The 27,080-nt window shown below is 38.5% G+C and overlaps 1 protein-coding gene across 1 annotated transcript in view; it reads right to left on the reverse strand.

Annotated features, from left to right (window-relative positions):
- Nucleotides 1-17,900: 17,900 nt before the first annotated feature.
- The window catches only part of sorcs3b (sortilin related VPS10 domain containing receptor 3b), a 54,102-nt gene continuing 44,922 nt past the window's right edge, over nucleotides 17,901-27,080 (reverse strand). Inside the window, exons 21-27 of the mRNA XM_079632258.1 lie at nucleotides 26,307-26,430; nucleotides 26,017-26,129; nucleotides 25,168-25,299; nucleotides 22,985-23,084; nucleotides 21,492-21,597; nucleotides 21,048-21,283; nucleotides 17,901-19,525 (exon numbers count right to left, since the gene is read on the reverse strand). Coding sequence (XP_079488384.1) covers nucleotides 19,464-19,525; nucleotides 21,048-21,283; nucleotides 21,492-21,597; nucleotides 22,985-23,084; nucleotides 25,168-25,299; nucleotides 26,017-26,129; nucleotides 26,307-26,430 — 873 coding nt within the window. The 3' untranslated portion in view covers nucleotides 17,901-19,463. The remainder of the gene's footprint in view (nucleotides 19,526-21,047; nucleotides 21,284-21,491; nucleotides 21,598-22,984; nucleotides 23,085-25,167; nucleotides 25,300-26,016; nucleotides 26,130-26,306; nucleotides 26,431-27,080) is intronic.

The following is a 27,080-nucleotide window of genomic DNA, read 5'->3' on the forward strand; positions in this document are numbered from 1 at the left end:
GCAACCTGGATTTCCCAGGAGTCTCCCATCCAGGTACTAACCAGATCCAAATCGCTTTACAATCATGTCGGGGTCTCTCCTAAACCACCACCAGTGTGCAGCATCCACTTGGATGATGCGACGGCAGCCACAGTACAATGGCGCCAGTGCACTCACCACACACCAGATACAGGTGGAGAGGAGAGATATTGATAGAGCCAATTCAGTGGATGGGGATTATTAGGAGGCCATGATTGGTAGGGGCCAATGGGTGGAATGTGGCCAGGGCACCGGGGTTAAACCCCTACTCTTTACGAGAAGTGCCATGGGATTTTTAATGACCACAGAGAGTCAGGACCTCGGTTTAACGTCTCATCCGAAGCACGGTGCTCTTTGACAGTATAGTGTCCCCGTCACTATACTGGGGCGTTAGGACCCACACAGACCACAGGGTGAGCGCCCCCTGCTGGCCACACTAACACCTCTTCCAGCAGCAACCTGGTTTTCTCAGGAGGTCTCCTATCCAGGTACTAACCAGGCTCAGTCCTGCTTAGCTTCAGTGGGCAACCAGTCTTGGGCTACAGGGTGATATGGCTGCTGGATACGTGGCACCTGACAGATCGCTGTAGTGCCTCAGTTCAAGCGGCAGGTGAACCGATCATCTTTTACTCTACTACTAGTTAATAGTATATAAACACGAATCAACAATAGGTAGGCAGGCCTATGTTGAAAGATACATTAAAACTTATCAATGAAACAGCTGGATAAAAATAGGCTATTTAATGCTATTACCTCAGGAAAGCCCTTTAAAGATCATAGCACGTTAGTTGGCGAGAAAAATTAGCTATAGGGAGGAGTATTTTGCTAAATATGTGCACTATTTTACATATTTATTATAATTTGATTTAGGCTATATCATTAAAATAAAATTACGTATAAAAAACGCATCATATTTAATTTGAGTTATTATTTTTAACCTTTAATAATAATACCAGCAGACGCTTTCTGTATGTTTACAGCATTAGGTGAGTTTTTCTTGAGAAAAATTGTTAACATGTAGGCCTATATCTACTGTATGTTATGTGGTTTATAGGTACACACCATAACCTTTATAGGAGGCGCGACACAAGGATCACACAGTACGTTCATTGAACCCACGGCTTTAATGATCCCACCCTTCAACAACCCCCTACACAAGGTTCCTACCCCAGTAGTTAACCTGATACTGTCACGGGTATGGTGCGGGTGAAGACAGGCAAAGGCACAAAGTTCCAATTCAAGCATTTACTATAATAACTCACACAAAACTGGTACAGGCAGACGGGTAACCCTCAATACATAGTAACATATACAAGGACCGACCAAGACAGACTGAAGAGTAGCAAACTAAATGCAGAAACAAACGAACACTAACAAGGTGAAGACAGGTGACACAGATGATGAGGACGATGAACGGGTGGATAATTGAGGGAGTGAGTTCAGGTGTGAAGACAAGGGATTCTGGGAAGTGTAGTGCAGACTAAGACAGACAGGTGCAGACGAACACTAACAAGGTGAAGACAGGTGACACAGATGATGAGGACGATGAACGGGTGGATAATTGAGGGAGTGAGTTCAGGTGTAAAGACACAAGGGATTCTGGAAAGTGTAGTGCAGACTAAGACAGACAGGTGCAGACGAAGACTGTGACATAACGCCCCCCTTCAACAAGGCGCGACCTCGCGCCGTAGAACATCAAAGGGGTGGGGGGGTGGGCGCCCTGGAGGCTGATGAAGGGGTGGCCGATCTGGAGCAGGAAGCCTCCAGGGCGGAGCAGGCCTTGCTGGCGGCCAGGGCGGAGCAGGACGTGCAGGCGGCCAGGGCGGAGCAGGACGTGCAGGCGGCCAGGGCGGAGCAGGACGTGCAGGCGGCCAGGGCGGAGCAGGACGTGCAGGCGGTGAGGACCCTTCAGGCGGCCGCGGCGGTGAGGACCCTTCGGGCGGCCATGGCGACCATGTCGGAAGGGCCTCCACGGTCCCCTCAGAGGACTTATTGCCCCCCCCCCAAATTTTCTTGGGGAGGTCAACACTGGAAAGGGCCAGCGGCGAAGAGGGCTCTGAGCTGACCGGGGCCAGCGGCGAAGGCGGTCCTGGGCTGGACGGGACCAGCGGCGAAGGCGGCTCTGGGCTGGACGGGACCAGCGGCGAAGGCGGCTCTGGGCTGGACGGGACCAGCGGCGAAGGCGGCTCTGGGCTGGACGGGACCAGCGGCGAAGGCGGCTCTGGGCTGGACGGGACCAGCGGCGAAGGCGGCTCTGGGCTGGACGGGACCAGCGGCGAAGGCGGCTCTGGGCTGGACGGGACCAGCGGCGAAGGCGGCTCTGGGCTGGACGGGACCAGCGGTGCAGGAAGATCCAAGCGGGATAAATGAAAAAAGGTCAGCAGGCATGATGCACTCAGTCACAGCCGCTGCGGGCATGAGGCTCTCAGTCACCGGTACGGCGAGCATGACGCATACTGCCTTGGGCTCGGCAGATCTGGCGTGAAGTGCGGGCTTGGCTGGACTGCCGTGAAGTGCAGGCTCGGCTTGACTGGCGTGAAATGCAGGCTTGGCTGGACAGGCGTGTATCGTCTCAGGCTGGGCAGGCTGTACGACAGCGGGCTCTGGAGTTGGAGTGGGGCTGGTGGCATCATCGACGGTGAAGGATGATCCGTTATTCCACAATACCCACTCCACATAGGCAGCAAAGTTCTCCCGAGGCCCATCTCCGGGCAGGCGTGCTTTGGCCTCAGCGTTGAGGCCTGCCCGGAAGAACACACAGAGGCTGCTATCATCATAATGTACCAAAGGTACCAAGTCCAAATACCTCTGTGTGTGGGCCTCGAGAAACTGATCCTCCTGGGAAAGGAGAAGGATCTGGTGGACGGCTGGAAAATCCATGCTGTCTTGGTCGGTCCTTCTGTCACGGGTATGGTGCGGGTGAAGACAGGCAGAGGCACAAAGTTCCAATTCAAGCATTTACTATAATAACTCACACAAAACTGGTACAGGCAGACGGGTAACCCTCAATACATAGTAACATATACAAGGACCGACCAAGACAGACTGAAGAGTAGCAAACTAAATACAGAAACAAACGAACACTAACAAGGTGAAGACAGGTGACACAGATGATGAGGACGATGAACGGGTGGATGATTGAGGGAGTGAGTTCAGGTGTGAAGACACAAGGGATTCTGGGAAGTGTAGTGCAGACTAAGACAGACAGGTGCAGACGAAGACTGTGACAGATACTACACTGTATGTAATATTTATCTAAATTAATGGATATTGAATCAAGATCGGAATCAAATCACAAAAATGTAATTGAAATCGGGAAATTTGTGTCAAGCAATAATAAAATCAATAGCCTCATTGTAACACGTTGTCACTTTACTTAATTAAATTCTGTTTAGTATACACTTTTTTTACACACACTTTAACAGATGTCTTTAGTATAGAATATTTATCCCAATCCGTGTTTTTTTCCACGGCCGTGGAGCTGCTAAGGGCTGCGACGACATCATAGTTTCTTGTTTCATCGGCGGTTATGGGACATTTCGTAAGGCGAAATCAGCTTCACCCGAACAACATGGCCGCTTGTTGCTCCAAAAAACTCCGGCAGCTTCAGAGATACAGCATTCATTGACAAGTTATTTGTTCTGCATCAGATTATGTAGCTTCTTGAGCTATCAAAAATAGGCAGGGTTACTGCATGACACCAAAGCAGTTGTATTTTTCTTCTGCGTGGGAACATTGCATCAACAAATCTCCAACTGTACCACTTCTTAAAGGGTTCTATGTCAATGATGTGTTAATTATGTGTGAATTATGGATCATTGATTTGTGGGTTTCTTGTATCTGCCCCTACCTATTATGCTTTTTAACTTTTTCAACTTTAGTTGAAAAAGATTTGCAAGGTTACTAAGCTCAAAGGGAGATATTTTATTTAACAGAATTCACATTCCAAGAACTATAACGAACAGAAGTGGTTAGAGTATCCAAAAACTTTACTAATGTAAAAGTAAAAGTACTTCTAGAAATATTTACTCAAAAGTAAAAATAATAATCTTAATAGTTGAGTAAGAGTAAAAAAAGTATCCAATGAAAAATCTACTCAAGTAGCTACTACTTACATCTGACCGTATATACCCTATATAACAACGATACAATAACATGTTAATATTTAGATGTTAAATTCAAAAAGCCGACCCGAGTCTGGTTTTCAGAATTAATGTCTCTCCTCGACGACTCGCCGTGGGCGATACCGAACAGGAGAGAGCTTCTGTCTCAGGCACAGGGGACGATATTCCATCCCCAGCCCGAGCTATCTTTATGTCTGGCCCCTGAGGGGGATCGGCTGAGAAATGCTGGACTTCCAGCGGATGTGATTGAGACAATTCTGAGTGCTAGGGTTCCTTCCACCAGAAGAATCTAAAAATATGTAAAAAATGATGTGTTTTTTGAACAATCAAGCATGAAAGCATATTCTATTACACCCCCAAAAACAAAATTAAGTATTCGTAAAAGGGCATAATAGGACCCCTTTATGTGATGCTGGTTTCTTTTGAATAATTTTACTGAATGCCTAGACAGTGGAAAATAAAGGCAGATGGATGTGTCCCTCTGGCCAGTGTTTTAATAAAAAGGAACTGATGAGGTTTCAAAGAAGGGCAGGACAGTCAGAGCAAAAGAAAATGTTGAAATGTTGATTGAGACCTCAAAACGTTGTGTTGTCTATATGGATTCATTTTCTCAAAGCCAAAGGTAGTGTGCGTAAAATGCAGTCTTTAGGCCTACCAAGCCTGCACTCTTGGGTTAAAAACGTTGATTTTTCACCATTGTTACTCTCATTGAGAATATTCACACAAAGACACACAATCTCACACACACATTGACTGTTTTTGTTAGACCTAAAATGTTCTTTACATAGGTACTGTAGTCGAGTGTTCTTTAAAAAAATACTGTTAAGGAAGTTTCTTGTTTCTTCTAGTAGACACACACACACACACATATACACACACACACACACACACACACACACACACACACACACACACACACACACACACACACACACACACACACACACACATGAGTCAAACAGTAAGTCAAGTGGATTTGAGCTTTTGTCAATCACAGAAAGCGAGACGTTGTTTTGTATTGTTCTTTTGAATTGTTTCAGTGAAGTTGTTTTTGAAGCATATCACATGTTACAACTCACCTCAGCATGTGTACAGCATACCCCAGCAGCGGGGTAAATTGTAACAAAGGCACACCATGTATTTGACATCAATTCACAAGGGCTGTAATACTCTTGCAGATGTTTGAATTGGTTTAGTAAACAAATGTGGTTACTTTGTATCAAAGTTTGAGCACTCTTTTTTTAATAAAATTCATTGAATTACAGATACTGAAGCAAAAAGTTTTACAAATTTACCAGGTCTCACAGAAAGCATGTGATCATGAATTCAGTTCTCTTTAGTGACGAAATGTGCTTGACGGTCAGATAGCCTACACTAGCCTACATGGATGAAAAGCGCATGGCAGAACCAGTGGAGGCGCGCTGAATGAAAATACACATTCACTCTCTGCCAGCAGATGGTGCTCATGGAACAGCAGAAATCAATGCAGCCGTTTCCCCGGTGCTGTACTTTCTGTTTCTGAACAGTACTTCAGTGTTTTTTTGAACAGCCATTTAGATTTTTGTAATCGCAATGGTTATCACAATACTTCGCAATACTTGAAGACATATTAGGCTATTTATTTTTAAACGTAGGCTAAACATTTTTACATTTTAATCTGGACTATAACATGCCCTAGACCAGGGGTTCTCAACTCTGGCACCCGCAATTCTCTTTCCTGCAGAGTTTAGCTCCAACCCCAATAAAACACACCTGAACAAGCTAATCAATGTCTTCAAGATTGCTGGTATTTCCCACACAGGGTTTATGTTACCCTAACCCTAACCTAGCTTTCTTAGCCTGTTGGTTCCCAGCCCTAGTTTTTATATTTTTGGATCAGCATGGATCTAATTCCATACCAGTTGTTCTCCTAAACCTACCTATATTAGCCCCATGGATTGGGAACTGAGTTCTCTTAATTTGAATGCCTTATACTCTGGGCCCGATTCCCATTTAGGAGAATCTCTTAGTCAGGAGTATGGTATAGTCTATTATGCGTCAGCCTCTGCCCTTTTCCTCAGTATTCCTATTACAAACCTCCCCAGGCGAGTTCTAGACAGGGGGGAGTTGTTGTAATTTTCAACACCTAACCCTAACCCGAAGACCACACATACACTCTACCCCTATCCTATAACATTCAAAGAAACCAGTTAACATATTTTCATAAACATTAAGTCATTATTTAGAATAGGCTTCATGCCGATTTGACTATCCTTGTGATTACATTTGGCCCTTGCCTAATCATATTCACATTATCCTATTTTGTATCAAATGCATGTGTGTGTGTGTGTGTGTGTGTGTGTGTGTGTGTGTGTGTGTGTACACTTTAAGCATGCGTTTAAGTGTCTGTGCTCATATCTCATAATAAGTCAAGGCCGCTCTCCAACACAAGAACAAAAAGAATAAAACATCCTCCATCCATAGCCATCTATTCCATTTCACCCGATTCCGGTTCAGATTGATGTGACAGATGCCCTCAGATTGCTTGGAGCAGATTATTTACACCCTCCTTTTCAACTCCAAGTATAAATGTGTTTCGCTTGCCTATGATACTTTGACACATTCGAATAAATAGATAGGGGTCCGGGGCAGAGGTCAAGGCTTGGGATTCGCAGACCTATCCACCTCAGCTTGTCTTTACGATAAAAGATGGCTAATTCGCTCCACTCATGTCTGTTATAACGCTGTGTTCCAGAAACATTAGAATCAAGGAATTTTCCCATTTCCAACTTGAAAATAATGGAATGGCGCTCTAAAGGACAATAACTACAATTAAAGTCCACACCACAGCCATAATGGTAAAAAAAACGACAGTGAAACGATAATATTGGAATCACTTTGAAAATGTTTTTTTTTTTCTAGCTGATAAATGATGAAAACATTGCCAGCCAATAAGAATCCAACCATCTTGAGAGCTTGAGCAGTTAAAGCAGCAGACAACATAACTGCAGCACGCGCTTATAATATACACAACTTTATTAGAGTTATATTTATAGTGATCACTTGGTGTGAATGGGCCTTGTGATAGTATTTGGTAGGTCTAACATGCTGGATTTTGTGCTTTGTAACTTTGCAGATCGTTTACATGCACAAACAGCTATATTACGCACAAAAGCAAAGATTCAATAAAAAAGGCATATTGGCTTTTTAATTCGGCAATTGCATAATAACTGGTACCTGCAATGTAGCTTTGTCTGTTGATTACTCAGATTACAAATTCATTTGGCATTTATAAAGATGACATAGAAACGCATTATTCTCAATCTGAACTGGTGAACAGCTCAGAATAGAACATTGTGGATTGTCATCTATAAATTATGATAATTACGACATAGCATAAACGCAGCATAAGTTTATATAGCATAATATATCAAGATACCTTTTTTTGCTTTTTTGACAGCTGTTTTTAAAGCGAATATGAGCATTTTGTGTTTGTGACTTTTGTTTTTGCCATATTTTGAGTAAGAACACGTGACCAGTGCTGGGTAGCCTATATGATTACATGTAATCTGAATTACATAATTAGATTTCCAAAAATTAAGTACTTGTAATTAGATTATATTACATTTGAAAATACTAATATATTAGATTTTAAAGTAATCAGACTACAGTTACTTTTTCATTGATTACATGATTATGCTATTCTCACACTGGCAGTAAATTATTCATAGCCTAATTAATTGATTCTCCCAACTACTACTTTTTTTTATCTATTACATTTTCAATTTCTAAAAAAGCCTACTACTGATTATGTTCAGAAGATCTTCCAGGTTTGTGTAATTGCACACACAGACCAGACACTAATCATGTGACTATCACTGATCACTGGATTTACATAAATCATAGAGTGTTTTCTCAACATTGCAACACTGCATATCTAATCAGCTCCTGACAAACACATTAATTATTATTTGAATTATCCCTCAGTGAGTCATTTTATGTATGTCTTTGGAAGGCTTTTGTCTTTCAAGCAGATTAAAATGTACAAATTCACATTTCATTTACATGCAATGCAGGGATTCCCCAACCTCTTTGACATATCGACTGGACGTACTCCCTGAGATTTTAAAGGGATAGTTTACCAAACTAATTTTATTCTGTCATCATTTTACTCACCCTCTAGTTGTTCCAAACCTGTATGAATTTCTTTCTTCTGCTGAACACAAAAGAAGATATGTTGAAGAATAACAACTCATCATCATGATGACAGAATTATTCTTATTTTTTTTGTGTAAACTATCAATTTTAAGTTAATAAGTTAAATAAAATTAAGTCAACAATAATCATAATACTTAATGATAAAATTAAGTTCACTGTTCTCTGGTGTTGGTTAATGGTCACATCGTGATATGCAGGTATACAATCTTTTTGTAGTGTTTTATTTTGATTGTTTTTCAAATATTTATTTGCATTTTAAATTTGTATGATTTAATTAATAACTTTTCATTAAAAATCACAAACCCCTGCAGTTCCATTACGAACCCAAGTCTGGGAAACTTTAATGCAATATTTTAATGTATTATTTAATTCACTACATGTTGTTGATAACAAAGAATGGAATATATTCTCTTTCTCCTTGTATTTCAATATGGTACATGATTATCCTGTTCAAATCAATGTGATAAATGAGTTAGTCAAAAGTAATCTAAAAGTCAAAAGTAATCTAAAAGTAATCAAAAAATAGATTATAGTCTAGTAATGTGTAATGTAATGGATGTTACTAACTAAATTTTTTGTCAAGCAATTTGGAATCAGTAAGTGACTACAATCAAAGTAATCTACTCAGCACTGGGGGTGATTGACTGGTACGCATTGAGGTTGGACAGGCCTTGGAAGCAGATTGGGAAATTTCAACTCTGGTATCTGCTATCTGGCCTCCAACTTCATCTGAAAGGCTGCATATAGTTCACCTGCATGTGCAGCGAAACAACATATCACTGACAAGCAACGCATATTGAATTGTCCATTAATAATAAATGATGCATGAATTATAGTTTTAGATGTTAATAACTCAACATTTGGACTAAAAAATATGGGTTTTCAAATTAATGCACATGTTTAGCTTGTTGTCTGGACTAAGCCTTGCTGTCTGCAGCCTTACTTTTGTAATACATCAAGCGTTCAGATTTAAATAGGTTAGTAGTTTATTTGAGCTCTGGGCACATTACGACTTCCATGACCTTACTGTAATTCTCGTTCCCTAGAAATCCGCAATTTCTCATTCCTGCTCACTATATCCGCTGCCCTCAGCTGCACTACCTGTAAACTAACATGTTTTCGCTTGTGAGTGTTTATGGATAACACAGTCTACAGGGGTTGGCAGCTCATTACTCCACATTGCAGTCATGACCCATAGCGTATTAGTCATATACGAATTGCAGCAGTTGAGAATGGGGGGGAGGGGGTGCCCTAAAGCAATGGATTGAGTAAACAGTGTTGTTGCTGACAACATGTGTACCAATACCAAGGTGCTATTATAGTTTGATACCAGAAGAGGTTAATGACCTCACCGATGGCTATGATTGTAAATATGCAAACAGAGAATGAGAACTGTTAACAAGGCTGGCAGGTTTAAATCAGTGCAGTTAACTAGTCACAGTTCAGTTTCTGGCTTTATCGAATTTGAACAATGACCTGTTGGGAATATAAGGATTTTTAATGTTTAATTGTTTTTAATTCGACTTTTAAAAGACACACTACATACTTATATCGCGTGTCACTTTAGAGACATCCAGAAATATTGCTGTTGGTGTCTAGATGTCACTGAATGTTCATGCCATACCCCAAGTTTGATAGGACTCAGTCAAACATAACTAAATGAGATTAAGTTGTACATATGCTGCTCAACTCTATTAAAATCCATTCGAAAATACAAGATATTACTGTGGGACAACATTGGAAAGAAGCATTGACAACTCAGGAAACTGGAAAATGATACTTCCACAAAAGACACATCTTCTGATAGGCCTATAAAAATGTTTATATATATATTTTTTTATTTTAGCTTGAAAAAATATATTTAAAAAGTTAAAATGAAACTTTTCTTAAAAAGAATTGATACTTTTCTTTAAAAGAATTGATACTTTTCTTAAAAAGAATCGCTACTTTTACTACAATGAATCTATTTTTTTTTTTCTAAAGTGAATCGATACTTTTTCTAAAGTGAATCGATACTTCTATTTAAGTGAATCGATACTTTTCTTAAAGTGAATCACTACTTTTCGTAAAGTGAATCGCTACTTTTCGTAAAAAGAATCGCTGCTTTTCCTAAAATTAATCGCTACTTTTCCTAAAATTAATCGCTACTTTTCCTAAAAAGACTTTGCTAAAAAAGAATAAATTCCTAAAATTAATTTACTTTTCCTAAAAAGAATCGCTACTTTTCCTAAAGTGAATCGATACTTCTATTAAAGTGAATTGCTACTTTTCCTAAAAAGAATCACTACTTTTCCCAAAATGAATCGCTAATTTTATTAAAAAGAATCGATACTTTTGGTAAAGTGAATCGATACTTTTCTTTAAGTGAATCGATACTTCTATTACAGTGAATCACTACTTTTCCTAAAAAGAATACCTGCTTTTCCTTAAAACAAATCGCTACTTTTCCTAAATAGAATCGCTACTTTTCGTTAAAATGAATCGCTACTTTTCCTAAATAGAATCGCTACTTTTCCAAAAAGAATTGCTACTTTTCCGAAAGTGAATTTTTAAACAAAACCACACGTGTACTAAGGTCATCCATTCATTGGACAGAACTTCTCCAGCAGGGAAAAGCAGGAAGTGCAAAAACAGGCTAATCATGGAGATCTTTCGTATTGAAATTTTTATTATTTTACTGATTTGGTGTTTTCAGCTACTAACGTAATTTGAAGAAACTTATGAGCTTCATATGATATGTCATATACAATGTCATTGTAACGAAGTATGTTGTTATGGGAGGAAGGAGGTGGGAACCGGCAAACATAATTTGATAATAAAACAAACACAAAACGAAAGTAAAAACTGCAGTCCCTCAAGGACGACTGCCGCACACGCATAAACATAACATAAAAGTCCAGGCCTGGTCCTCTCTCGTCCTTCACTGTCGTTGCTCTCTTATTTTTTGCTTCCGCTCCTCCGTGATTTTGCGAAGACGAAGTGCTGCAAGACGGTTCTGGCGGAGAGAGTATGCTCTTATGTGCGCTGTACCAGAGTTCGTTTGGAACTGGACCGAGACCATCTCTTCAGCTGGTTCTCGGTACAGTTGTTTGGTCCGCTTCCGAGTGCGATTGCTGTATAAATTCACACCTGCCTAAAAGATCTGCACCAAGGGGGGAAACGAACTTGAGTTTGATTTAATCAAACCAAACAATACAGGTGTAGAACACAGTATTTTTTATTTTCTAAAAAGGCCTATGTATCATAATTTGAGTAGTCTTGGATGGATTATCAGCTGCCTGTTAGTAACTCAGTCTTGTTAGAGGCCTACTATTGAAACTATCATGGTGTAATTACAAATAATGATGTGGTGAGAAAATGAGAAGCAGTTGGTTTACACGCTTGCGTAGATGAAATTTGTCTAAATGAACACATGAAATGTACATCATTTCTCAGCACTAATTAAAGATGATTTATAACGGTAGAATAAACAATGAGCAGATGTTAGATTACAGTTTGATGGCATTGAAGTGATTTAGGTTGGTAGTTATTGTCATTATTATTCAGTATAATTCCATCACAGTCCGTACTGTGGTGTGGGAGTCTGAAAGGCCTCAGTGGAGCGTTAACACACACATATACACACGCGCACAATCTTGCTCATAGTATGTGTAATATATCAGTGGTGACAGGCTGAGAGAGATGTGTCTGCTTCTTTATTAGAATGTGTAATTGATTTACTGACCCTTGCATGGGCCATAAGACACCATCATTAGTCACAGAGTAGGAGTTAACACGCGTGCGTGAGGATATGTGTCCGCAGTGACGCTTCGAGTGTGTGTGTGTGTGTGTAACGGGTCCCAGTATAGGACGTTGGACACAGTCATTAGTCAGACCGGACTCTTCCCCAGCAGACACACTGGGGAATCGGTAGAGAAATTCTGCAATAGCGAGGATGGATTCACTCCTCTGTCCCTCTGTACTGCACTTTTGTGAGTGTGTCTATGAGCTTGGTTTAGTTCACAGATCTGAGAACAGTGCTTCACTGCATTAATCACAGAGTCTTTTCACTTAGCGGACACTCAACATTAACCGCAGACTTAATAAAAACACTGGCGATAACGAGCTTCTTGATGTAATGGAAATGATGATAAAAGAGCATGAAGGGCGGCTGTTTATTTCCCAGGGTTCCTGGTTGTCCCTGATCGTTCTGAAGCACCTGGACTCAGAAGTCCTGATTTAAGTCTAAGTTGTTTTAAGGTCAATAAACACAGCCTGAGACACTTGATATCATTAGTACTGCTCTACCAATCATTAGCCATCTACCTTTGTGCTATGGACGTGAAAGATAGCTCAAATCATCGAATGTGGCTCGCTGAGGAGAACTGTCTGTGTTACTAACAGTGTTGGGGGCAACGCAAGTTATGTAATCAGATTACTTTTTCCAAGTAACTCGTAAAGTAACACATTACTTTTAAATTTGCAACAAAATATCTGAGTTAATTTTTCAAATAAGTACCGCAAGTTACTTTGTTTTGCAATGTATTGACTGAGAAATCAGCCTTCCTGTAGCTCAAACAGTAGAGCATTGGTGCTTGCAACGCCAAGGTCATGGGTTTGATTCCCAGGGAAAGCAAGAATTGATAATGTGTAGCTTGAAATGCAATGTAAGTCGCTTTGGATAAAAGAGTCTGCCAAATGCATAAATGTAAATGTAAATCGGGAATAAGTGCAGAGGAGATTTTTTTTTTTTTTGCTGAAGAGTGTTTTTTTTTTTTTTTGTTATTAAAAAACAAACAAGCAAGCCAAACCCAAGTGAGAAAAAGTAACGTAACACATTCCTTTCAGTAACTAAGTAAAACAATTAGTTACTTTTTAGGAAATAACGCATAATGTATTAAAGTAACTTTCCCCAACACTAGTTACTAAGGTGATACAATGCACAATTATCATCTAAAAAAATACAATACCATTTAAAAGCTTGGGTTTGGCAATTTTTTAAAATGTTTTTGAAAGTCTTTTATGCTCATCAAGGCTGCATTTATTTTACCAAAATATAATTAAACACCAATATTGTGAGATTTTGCAATAATAAAAAAACATACAGAGTGGGTAGTTGATATATATATGACAGATCTAAGTAGTTACAAAGTCACATTTGCCTTTTTACTGATTGGACTGTGCGTATATGAGTGTGTGTTTGAGTGCATTTGAGAACTTGCTATGCACAGTGACTTTTTACTTTGAAGCAGCTGGCTCTATCTCAGCCAGTTCTGCCTTTATCATGTTCAAACACGATGCATAATTCAATGCATAATTTACATTGATGGCAAATACAATCACAATATATATTTTATTATTAACAACACTGATACACAGTGACTGCGATATCAAAGCTGCACAGCATGAATATAAAATACAAACTGCACACAAGGAACTGAAGCTGAATTACAGGCTGTTTGCACACATTATGGCATCTCTTAGAATCGGAAGTCAATATTATTAATCTCTCCATTATCAATTCCAGATGAGAATCAAGCTAATCTCTAAACTCACAGGGATTACATGCAGGTGTAAATTAAAAGGAAGATGATGCAGATGAAATGATCTCAGGTGAAGAGTTCTGTGTTAAAATGTTTTGCACACATTTTCACATAGATAATTTTGTTCTCATTAAAATGTTTTAAACAAGGGAAATAACCCTAACCTTAGCAACCATCAAAACACAGTAGTAACTGCATAGCAACACCCTAGCAACCATCTAGCAAACACCCAAGTTACCCTGGCGGTACTGTCACATGCAAGAACCACTCAGATTTTATTCACAAAATCTAATTTACATTTGTCTTCACATTTAATTATTCCAGATAATTACACAATTAGACATTTTCTCATGAAAATGATTTGTAATTAAATATATATTTTCGATTTGAAGTAAAACATAGCAAGCAAAGAAATATAACCGAAGCAGATCAATCTCTTAGGGATTCAACCGCATATTATGCCAAAATGTAAAATTGCACTTTGTCCATTTAAAATGGATATTAGTTTGAAATCTTCATGCTCCCCGTAATTGCTTAAAGTAGTAAAAATTAGGATATGAATCCATAAAATATGGAATCACAAAGCAGCTCTCTAGATACACAGATTAACATCATGCAATAAACGTGAAACATGGTCACATTAGCAACGAACAAATAAAATGTCATTCTGTTAAGTCTGAGGGGAGAAGAGGTTCCTGCAAATATAATCATAATCATTAGTTTGATATCACTAAGGACAACCATCTCGTTTAATATCCTTTAATGAAGCACATAAAACAGAATGGCGTTTCATAAAGTTGGTCTATTGGAAGGTCACCATGGAAAAGGATATTTCCTATGTCAGTCCCTCCGCTTGGATTTTATCCAGTTGGGAGGCGAGCTGGCATCCAAATTTTAAGCCTGGCAGTTATTTTTGGCATTAAGTGAATATATTATACATTGTATTAATGCCTAGTATGTTAGATATTTATAAAAAATAAATAAAAAAGTCCACATTTCAGGAAATGCAAAGTCTCCTGCTGCTCTAATGATATGTTTTGACAACTCGGTGACAACATCTCATTTCATTGTATTATTTTTTTTATAAAGGTCATGAATAATGATCGTGCATAAAAAAATGAACACGATTGTTTTTCTAACAATTGCGCCAGTCAGAATGGCACTGAAGTGAAACGGGCCTGATGAATGTGTCATGTGTGAGGTGAACTCCGTAAGTAATGACAGACGGAGGAGATGGAAGTACTCAAACCAAAACAGGCCTTTTTAATAATTCATCAGACATTAAATAATCCCTCTGACTTTATCAATGTTTCCCCATCTCTGAAAGCTCAGGATGACCTTTGGAAAATGTTAAATCTTTTTTATACGCGGCAGTGATGAGTCTGGCAGGAAAGGTTGAAACCTAAACAGTCCGTCAGCTACAGGAAGTACACACCAGAAATATTCACGCACACACATTCTCATGTGCTGACAGCCGAAGCTCAATCACTCCGACATAGATTCCTTTTTCAGACTTCATAACGTGACAGCTGTCTGTCTTTTTCCAAAACTTAAAGTTACATGAAAGTTGAAATGCACTAACTGCAGAAAGTCTGAAACCTGAAGTTTACAGCAACGTTTTTTTTTTTTAGCTATTCATCTACACAGATCCAAATGCACAAATAGGGGAAATAAAATTGGCAAAATACATTATTTATTTTAGTTGAGCAGAGTGGGGAATTTTTAATCAAACATTGCAAAACAAGTTTGCACAGTAATGTGAAGTACTGCGTCATGGGACGTGCAGTTTTACAATTTACGTACGGTCTCATTAACTTGTAATTATGCCGGTCACATGTGAATATTGGCTGAATTTAAAGTAGGCCCATCACAACAAAATACAAAACACTTAGCGTAGAGTGTGCGGCGAGACATCCAACTATTTTCTTTGCTGTACATTTAATCATAATGGTAAATGAGATTCTAAGGGAAGCGGTACAGTCCTTGGAGGCAAAGCTCTGTGTGCTTTACAATAAAATCACTCAAGCTCTCATCCTTCTCTCCCTTATCACATAAACATGACCACTAGGGCTCCCTAGATAAAGCTAACTTTGTTTCATGCAGAGTGCTCTATTGTTCAGGTTACTGAACCTTAATCTTCAAATGCAACCGCACAAACTTTGAAAAATGCTTAGAGCTAGAAACCGCTGGATATACGAGTCGTCTGCGGTTGTGTGTGTGTGTGTGTGTGTGTGTGTGTGTGTGTGTGTGTGTGTGTATGTATGTGCAAGAGAGAGCTAAAATGATGAAAAATATGACATTCTAAAGGCTACTGTGGTGCAGGATATTTCGACAGCCTTTGTCCAGACCAGCAGCCTGCACATTTATGGGTGGATATTGAATGGAGGCCTGTTTGCATTTCCTTTGTGTACCGGGTCTTTGAACAGCTTCAGCAGATTCTGGAGTCAAAATCCTAACACACTGAAGACATTTTTTGCAATGTCCTGTTTTGTTTCACTCTCTGTGTCCATCTCAAAGTACGCTGAAACATTTCAATTGAAAGTTTCCTGATAAAATCGATTAATGTAATGAATTATAATGAGTTTGCTCAATTAAATCTTTCTCTTATGACCCTGGCTGCACTACTATTCCAAAGTTTGGGTCAGTACGATTTTTTTTAAGGTTTTTGAAAGTAGTCTCATAAACAATAAAATATTATTGTGAAATATTATTAGAATTAAAAAAAATTAAATATATTTTAATATTAATTTAAAATGTAATTTATTCCTGTTATTTAATCAGAATTCTCAGCACAATTACTCCAGTCTTCAGTGTCACATGATCCTTCAGAAATCATTCTAATATGCTGTCACGTTGTTTTGTTCAGTTTAGTCTTAGTTTCCATTCTCATAGACCTTATTCACAACAGCGCCATCTTTGATTTTTAACGGGAATGAAAGTGAACGAGGCTGTGAGGGATAGACATGCATCTCTTCAGAGGGTTGTACTGTTATTTAATGTGTTTTTGGATTGTTCTACTTACGAAACATTGCAAAAATATCTTTCCAAGACATTTCAGTCGACAAAAAACTTTGATCTGGGAGCTTAATACTGCTTTTTACAGCAGATGCCATTGAGAAGATGGTAAGCTATACCTATCATGGCACTGCTCTGAATAAGGTCTATTGTTTGTCTTGATTCTACTGTAGTCACCCATCAACTGTTATAGTTTTTATTTATTCGTACACCTGTTCCCTGTTTTTTTGATTACCTATCCTCTGCATTTAAGCCCTGAGTTCTCCTCTTTCCCTGGTCCTGTGTTGAAGTTACGTCAAGTGTGTACTGCTTTCTTGTTCCTGGTGTTTATTACATTTTATGGTAACACTTAGTTAGGGTCTAATTACCACTATTAAAGTTGCTTATTAGCATGCATACTAGGACAATAGCCGTTTATTAGTACTTATAAAGCACATATTAATGCCTTATTCTGCATGACCATATTCTAGATCCCTTAATCCTACCCAATACCTAAACTTAACAACTACCTAACTATTAATAAGCAGTAATTAGGGATTTATTGAGGCAAAATTAACTTTTCACTACATTCATTTAAAATGTGTAGTCTTTCTTATCTGGGAAAATAATAAAATACAGATGGCTGATCCCGCACTAATAGGCGTTTCACACTGCCATGATTCAAAGCTGAGCTCTTCAATTTGTCCTACTCAAACTTCCTGTTTTAACAGGAAAAATGTCAATACAGGAAAGAAACGGACAGTAAACAGAAAATATACCTGAAATGGTGCTCAATGGAGATTATGCGGAATCACAGTGTTTACTTTCATTTCAGCAGAGAAGCTCTTTTGTTTCCTTTCATTTAGCGTGATCCTATTAAAGATTCTTCAGTGTCACAGGTCATCTGCTAGACTATTTACTGCATGGAGAAATGAAACAATGATGAGTGTTTGGAAATTGCACAGAGAAATTGGGACACACAAGGCCATCCACTTATATAGAAATGTCATTAAAATCCATTGTAAAGAATCAGTGGGCAGTCACTAATGTAAAAATACATTTATTCAGATTAAAGTGACTTTCAGTTCACAGTCAAATATAAAACTGGCTGTCAGCTATTAGCAGCAATGAAACATGCGCCCAAATGAGTATACGTCTAGGAATATAGTATTGTGAATATGAACCAAATTAAGAATATGTTGCCATCTTACAATACTAATACACATTGCCAAGGCACAAATGGACACGTTCAGCAGATGAAGCTTCTACACAGATGAAGGTACCAACCTATATTTGTGCCATATACATCTATTTGATCCTAAAACCATGCTCCTTATGACCTCTTAACATCTCAGAGTCACTATCAATTCAGGGCTGCGTTTCCCAATAACGTTGTCTCTTAGCGCGCTACGAAGACTCTTAAGGTATAACTGTCAAAAAACAGTAGGCAATTTGGTCAGGGATTTTTAGCAGGTTGGGTGAGAAAAAAACACTGACATTATGGATTCGGACGGCAATAAAATCACAGACGTATCCCTGTAACTGTTTAAAATACCGTACGAGCCTATGAGAAACAATTAGCATCCGAATAGGACTTAACTGACTTTCACTGCCTTTGAAAGCGCTCCGCAGACGGCGCCGTCTTTTAGAACAACTATTCGCTGTATCGCTGCCATAGTTTGAGCAAACTCCCCATCACAATCATTCCCTTTAAATAGACTATTAAGCCTTTAATGGTTTGCCAGCAGATGTACCTTTGGATAATATGATTAATTCAATTATAATATTATAATTAAAATCTAACAACAATCAGTGTAATGACAATTTTATTATTGGCATGAAAACACTTGAATTAGCCTAATTGAACACTGTCTTCAGTGTATTAAAACTTTAGAATTATATTAGTAGGCCTATAGACCTGCAATAGTGATAAGGTAAAGCTGAGAGTGCTCCAGACCAACCTATGACTTACAGAAGGTGTACATAACAAAGAACGTTTCGGGAAACACGCATTAGCAGTAAGGTACAGCTTAAGGTGTAACTTAAGAACCACGTAGCGTTAAGAGGGTTTCGGGAAACGCAGCCCAGATGAGGTAAGCATCAATATAAACATACATAAAGCTATAAGCATATTTCAAATGAATAAATATTGATTTTCCTGTATGAAAGTGTAGCATATATGTCTTTTTGATTTTCTAAAAGTGAGCTGTTTGTTTACAAATGTGAGAATCTTAATATATCTACAAGTTAGCATGCAGAGAATGATCTCTTACTTTTACAAAAGGAATTTGGTGTCCCTGCTTAGGAAGAATAGATCAGTTTTGCTGATCGCTTTAAGAAAGAATTGTATTGGGGTGAAAGAAACTACTAAAGAGCTGATCAAATTTAATTCTAATGTTTTCAGTAGAGATTTTGATTTAATTTACACCTATAATTAATAATACCTTGATTAACACTTTAGGAATTGTTTATTTATAGAGTTCAATGAAAAACACCACAATAATGAAAAAAGGCATAAGCACCATAATAACAGGAAAGGTTAAGGGAGAAAATGGTATAATTATACATCTTATACAATTGATATCTCATCAATAAACCTTCCTTCATTTCAGACATTGGTGCAGTTTGGAATCTGTCTGGTCCTTAGCCGCTCTCCAACTCCAAGGCCTCCTAAACACACACACACAAAGCAGAAATTCACAGTAATTGCAACCAACAGGCAAGGGCAACTCTGTGATCAATGCTTTCCACCTCAGTGTCATGGGATCAGTCCTTGATTACTGTGAATCAAAAACACTCATAAGACAATCACCTTCCCTGACAGCAGAGTAATAAAAGTAGAATGAATGAATTGGGGTCCATCCACTGACCTCACGCTTACAAACAACATATAGCCACAAAACAAGCACGTCTCTCTCCATGCTCCTTGAGCACCAAATCACATCTTTATAAGCATTAAAGGGACAGAAAAGAACTTCCCTTGTGGAAAAAGTGCACATAATTGACACAGTATGAATGTGCACTTGTAGTGTACTTTAAATCGGAAAAGTATATTTTTTAAAAACTGTATTTTCAGATGATATATTATAAATGAAATAAAAGGCCACTCAAGTGAACTTAAAGAAAGAACACTTTCATGACTGTTTCTGAACACACTTAAGTAAACTTTAAAAAGAGCACTTTGTAATAATGTCAAGTACAACGTTTTAAACATTTATCATGCTTTAAAGAAGAACACTTATTTTGATGCGTTGACTAACATACTAAAGCACATAAAGTACTTGATTATAATTTTAACTGTAGTGTGTTATTTGATATTACATTTAAAGTTAATCTATTTTAAATGTACTACATTGCAAATTCATCACTGCAAATATGTATACAAATATGTTTAAATACAGGTGAAACCCGAAAAATTAGAATATCGTGCAGAAGCTGCAGAAAATCTTTTCACAATATTCTAATTTTGAATTTGGGGTTTTCATAAGCTGTAAGCCATAATCATCAAAATTATAATAAATAAAGGCTTGAAATATCTCACTTTGCATGTAATGAGTCTATATAATATATTAGTTTCACCTTTTTTACTGAATTACTGAAATAAATGATCTTTTGCACAATATTCTAATTTTTCAAGCTTCACCTGTACATGATATTCAAGTTTCAATAGAAATTACATCAAAGTAAATTTTAGTTTACCATGATTGCTCCTCAGTACATTGGACAGTATACTTTAGCCGTATTTTTAAAATAATTATGAAATGACTTAACTATGAAAGATGTACTACTTTGGTGGGTCAAAAAGCACTCTTTAGCATTTAATATATTAAACAATAATACATTTTAATTTAATTGTAAATAAAATGCAATTAAGTGCCTGAAAATGTTATGTTCAGTTCACACAAAGTGGAATACTCTTTTTAGAAGTATGCTCAAGTGTACTTTATTCCACAGATAGATTCCACAAAGATTCAACAACAACATAACAAAACCTAGGACAGGTCCTGGAGGGCCAGAGTTTGCCACAACAAACCTGCCTGGAAGTTTCTAGTATGCCTAGTAAGACCTTTATTGGCTGGTTCAGGTGTGTTTAATTGGGATTGGAGCTGAACTCTGCAGGACAGTGGCCCTCCAGTAGCAATATTAGACATGACCAAACATATGTTGTGTATGGTTTGATCACTTCTCTCACCTGGGTTCTGAGCCTCCAGCTCTTTCTCCATCAGTTCTCTCGGAGGTGGCAGATGGCTGAAACTGTTGTGTGTTCCAGTGTTTGTGGGAAACAGTGTGTGTGTGGTGTGTGTGCTGCATGATGTGAACGTAGTGGATGTTGTACGTGTGCCGTTCTTCTCCTGTTCGACAGCACTGATCATCTCAGGCTCCTTCTCATGGGTATCCTCTGTCTCCACATGGATCCATGGGATTTTACTGAGCAGACAGAACCAAAAGTAGTGTTGTGGAAAAAAACTGGATGCACTTTTTTGTTGCTACTCCAAGAAGGAAACGGTTACTGATGCCAATAAAGTAAGTGATGATCATTGGCTGGTATTTTCAGGGCATTTGAAAATAACAGTCCGCCATAATTAGCCTAGATTTGTGGAGCAGAATTGGAGGATTTGGGAGAGGTGAGGCTTACCGTTTGAATTTGTAGATGAAGAGAATGGCCAATCCCACTAGGCCCAGAGAAACCAGTAACAGCATGGCAGAGCCACTGGGGAGAGCACTGGAGTCCACCAGAGGTGCTGCAGGCAGACAGCATAGTTAGTCTCAATGTCTCATCTCACAGTGTACTTGAAGCCTGTATATAATGCATATATATATATATATATTCATAATGTATAATCTATGAAAAATGCATTTTATGTACTTCTGGTAAACATGCCCGATTAACTATACATACGTAATTATTGATATTATAAAATGACTAATTACAATGCTTAATATTTCATACATTGGTTATAGAGACTAATCATATTGAAACTGCTGAATAAAATACAATATAGAAAGTACTTGAATACATTTATTTCAAGAATTTTATATTTATATGTAATGCCCATTTCATAATGTATTATGCCCATTAAAATAAAAATGACAACCATTGCATAATGTTTTTTTTCTTTGAGATTGACCTATTCTGACATTATGAAAATCTCAGGGATTTTCACAATAACTCTTGCTAGCAATGATTCTAAATCTTTATTTTCTCAGAAATAATCTCTAAAAACAGGAATAAAAAAAGACAATGTGTGAGAAAACAAAACAAAAATCGGTTGACCACAAATCTCTTTGCTGTCTCTCAGAGCGTGTCCATTTCAGTAATTCTAAAAACCGTCTCACTCTTTCACCACACACACACACACACACACACACACACACACACACACACACACACACACACACACACACACACACACACACACACACACACACACACACACACACACACACACACACACACACACACACACACACACACACACACACACACACACACACACACACACACACACACACACACACACACACACACACACACACAGCAGTCCATCCTTCAGCCCTTTGAGGGTTGACGCATGATGATTGTGACCTTTCGGCAGAATGCAGGAGGCAATCTGAACCTTTTCCTGTTCGGAGCAATGAAGACAAATGGCCGTGTCTGAAAAGGGTAGAATTATATGTGGCAGAGAGACACTCTTTATGATCCTGTAATGTCATTTCCAACTCACTATATTGGTCATGCTCAGACAGGCTCCGCATTATCAATATTAATCTAAAGTCCAGGGTAGAGTATCTGTTCTCTAGGATTTCTAGCTCCAAAAGAAGTTTGAAGGATTTGACACAATGGAACGTCAGCAAAGTAATCATTTAGTGTACCTTATATAACCACAGAAGCGTAAAGACACCTCACATAACCACAGGCAGCGCTGTAATCTACCACAATGAGGCTGCAATTAAATGCAGAACACAATGCTGTAGACAGTTTAATGTAATTTATAACAAAAGACAACAAGTTCTATAACCACAGACAGAACCAGTGGAATGCATTTAATGTTCCTCTGGAAGGGTCATCTGAGAACATGGCTTGTCCTATTAAATCCTTAGGAACAGAAACTTGTGTTCAGGTCTTACCCAGTGTGAGCTGAGACACAGACACAGTGACCCGCGTGTCAGGCTTCAGATCAAACTGGATCAGGTTCTGATTTAAAGCGTTCATGAAGACCTCCAGCATCTGAAACAAGAGAAAGATGATGGTGAGTGATGATGATGATCAATAGGAGGGCTAAAATAGTGAAGAGCTAGTTGAAACCTGTTATTTTTCTAAATGATCTGAAATGAAACGCCTTGTATTAATCGATAAGATCATTATATTAAATATTTAATACGCAATGTTAATACATTAAAGCAGAAAATGTGTGTAAATGATTCACAAGTTCACAAGTCTGAGGTCGGCACGTTTTTGTGTTGTTGAAAGTCTCTTATGCTCACCAAGGCAGCAATATTACGAAATATTATTACAAATATTATTGAAATAACAGTTTTCTATTTTAATATATTTAACAAATTTAAATGTATTCCTGTGATGGCAAAGTTGAATTTTCAGCTTTTAATTTTCATTACTCCAGTCTTCAGTGTCACATAATCCTTCAGAAATCATTATAATATGCTGACATCTTATCATTATCAATGTTAAAAACAGATTCATATTTTTGAGGAAATTGCAAAAAAAAAAAAAAAAAAAATCAGGATTCTTTGATGAATTGAACATTCAATGAACAACATTTATATGAAATAGAAATCTTTTGCATAACATTATAAATGTCTTTACTGTCATTAGTCTTAATAAATAAATGTATTCATTTCTGTCAGTTTTTTTTACTGATCCCAAACTTTTGAACGGCAGTCTATTTGTGTTGAGTTTATCAAAACAATATTTATAAAATGGTAAATGGACTGCATTTATATAGCGCTTTAACAGACCCATGTTCACCAAAGTGCTTTTACATATTGCCTCACATTCACCCATTCATACACCGACGGCAGTGTCAGCCATGCAAGGCGCCATCCAGCTCGTCGGGAGCAGCTGGGGTTAGGTGTCTTGCTCATGGACACCTCGACACTTGGTCAAGTGGAACCGGGGATAGAACCACCAACCTTCCGGTTTGTAGACAACCTACATGAACCACTGAGCCACTGCCGCCCCTAGTATTCAATGATCATACTAAATTTTTCATTCGGAAAGCCGTAGGTGTATGGGGCCCTATGGGCCCTTGACTACCAGAAGCCCGGGGGAGCCCTGGGGTTTAAGGCCGCGCGATTCAGTTTGGTTCAGAAAACCCATTAACAATGAAAACAAATGTTTATTAATGCTGTAATATATGTGTCCCATAGCCTACACAAGGCCTCTTAAACAAGGCTCTTGGACAATGAGGGCTCCCTGGAACTTACTGCTCTTATAGAACTATTGTCCGATCCTGTTTAAAATTATATTTATTGGAACCACTCTTTGAGCTTATTTATGTCCGTAAAAGGTATTAGAAATATAACTATTTATTATTACAGTAGAACTACCCATTTCCCCTAAGTTGAAGTGAGACAATTTTTTTAAACATTGCCTATTTTTTTATTTGCATACTTCTTTGTTGCCTAATTATAAATGCTCCAACAAAATGGGGCTATTGACATAATTTGAAAGCTGAGACTTTGTTTCATATCAAAAGTAACCTGCCTTGTCTTGTCTATCGGTATCAGTGGCCTCTTTGCTTCGGGATTTTTCATTGCGTGAAAGAAGAAACGGAGAACAGTGTCAACACGATGCGTGAGATTTGGCAGCCCTGTCTTCACCAACACTGTGCATTATATATATTAAAATCCGGAAAAAAAAAATTGCAGCCCCTGCGAGATTTTAGAATCGCACTAAGAGGGGGGGGGGGCTTTACAAAGGCCCCAGGGCCTTTACAAGTCATAATCCGTCCCTGGTCATCACCCTATATTAGCTGAAAATTCAATAAAAAATAGTGCTGTTTTTAGCATAAATTTGAATTATTGTCAAGTATTAATTTGACTGGAGTTTTTATTTCCCTTTATGGTTGCTAGGCATTACAAATTCAGCCCATGACAAGTGCGTGCATGTATTTTTCAGCAGGTTTATTCGCTAGTAATAAAGCCTGTTTTTATTGCCACTATAATTTATTTAGCCATCAGACAATCATAATAGGTTATTTTAACAGATTGTATCAATCATCAGACCTTGTCATTCCGGGAGATCATAGCAAAGCATTTTATTTCAATATGTGTGTGTGTGTGGTTTTTACCTTATCAAGCTGCTCCTCTGTGTGTGATCTGAATGCCGACTGGTTCGTCTCAGGTAGGATGAAGAGCTCAGCGGCAGTTGGAGATCCAGGAAACACAGAGACCAACAACTGGTCCTTAGGGAAGCCACAAACCTAGAAACACACACACACACACACACACATTTTTCATCCACTAATAAACATTACATTTATCAGCATGCAACATTCATGACGGGATCTAATTCATGCATAAAAGCTAGTCAATCATTTCATGCCCGTTTGCACATTAATAATATCTCAGTTAATGTTTGCAAATCATTATAAGTCTATTCCAGTGAATCTCGAGATGGTTGTAATATTTATGATATGATGTTGTGTAACCATACTGAAAGCACTGTTCAAGTTGAAAATCCAGAGGTATTGGGAAGACCATTATATTTGTGCTTGAGCGACTCATTGTAATGGAGTTCTGCGGAGCAGTTCTTTGGCTCTGTTCTTTAATTGGCTGACTGGCTTTAGAGTCTCTCGGTTGCCGCATCAATATTCACTCTGAACTCCTATGATTCACTCTTGCCAGTAGCACTACATTACCCTATCTCTCGCTCTCAGACTGAGGGGAAATCAGATGGATGCGTGAGAGCACGTAAAGCCTCTCAGCCAAACACAAACCTCGCCAGAGAGCCCAGAAAGAGCCATCAGGCTTAAAACCAGCAGCGTTTGAGAGAAAGGAAAGAGAATAGCTGAAGAGAGAGGAAGCGTGGTGAGCTATCAGCAACCTTTCAAGAAATTTCATGAGTTCTTTTCAGTAGTTCACTGACTTGAACAGCGCACTCCAACAGGAACTGATGATGGACTTTAAGCTCAGTATACCTGAGAGAGCGTTGCCCTGACAACCCGCCCCACGTCCTGTCTCCACTCGGCAACCGACGGGTTGTGCTCTTCCAGGTTAGGAGAGAATGACAGCAGTAAAGAACGGAAGAAGTCTAGAAATGAGAGAAACAACATTGAGGGATAGGAACACGGTTTATTCTTTCGCAGAGAAGCTCTGCCTGAAATTCCTCTTAATTCTGAGTATGTTTTCAATTCTCAGTGAAGCTAAAAATACCACATTCTGTATCTCAAAGCACACTGCAGTGTTCATGACTACAGGAGGTCTTCACCTTTGACAGTGATGGTTTTCACATCCTGTAGGACTGTGCCTCCTGCCGACACTTGTACGGTGACAGAGTTAGGTCCCTCTCCTGTGAACGTGTGTGAAACGTTTCCTTCCAGTGTGATCAGTGGCTAAAAACACACACATGCGAGATGTTCGGTTCAGATTTAGCTAGGCAGAGAAACAGGAAAGTAAATCACAACTCTGACTGACTCTGTCTGACTGAACTCTGGTCTGATTTGTGAGTGGCAGAATCATTTATAGCAGAAACCAGTTACAGCCCTACATGACCAAACTCCCGTTGTGTTTCATGGTTCAGTAGTCATGCTTTTGATCTCAGGGCTTTCCGTAGATATATTGGTCTTGGAAATCTTCATGCTTTTTCCTAGTATTTCTTAACATGCCACTCCGTTTGTGAAATGTATTTGTAATAATATAGAGGGCTTTGCTGATCTAATTTTGCGGTCCTTTTGTCTTGTTCTGGAACATGATGTTGGGCAGCAGCACTAAAATAAAATGACATTTATAAATGGCATTTTAACATTCACAATAATTTAAAACAACGCGGTAATACTTTAATGCTGCCTAGTTTTCCATGGTAATGAAAGTGGTGGATACAAAAACATTGTACTTTTAGTCTATAATGGGTTAAGTTAATGCATTTACTTCACTTGAATTATTTACAAGTATATTCTTTTTTTAATATCCCTAACACTGGAGGCTCTGCTTTTTGCCTGGCTGCACTCTATGGTGTATATTATTACTTTATTAAACATTAAAT

This window comes from Phoxinus phoxinus (genome assembly GCF_949152265.1).
Source record: "Phoxinus phoxinus genome assembly, chromosome: 13".
Classification (NCBI taxonomy): domain Eukaryota; kingdom Metazoa; phylum Chordata; class Actinopteri; order Cypriniformes; family Leuciscidae; genus Phoxinus; species Phoxinus phoxinus.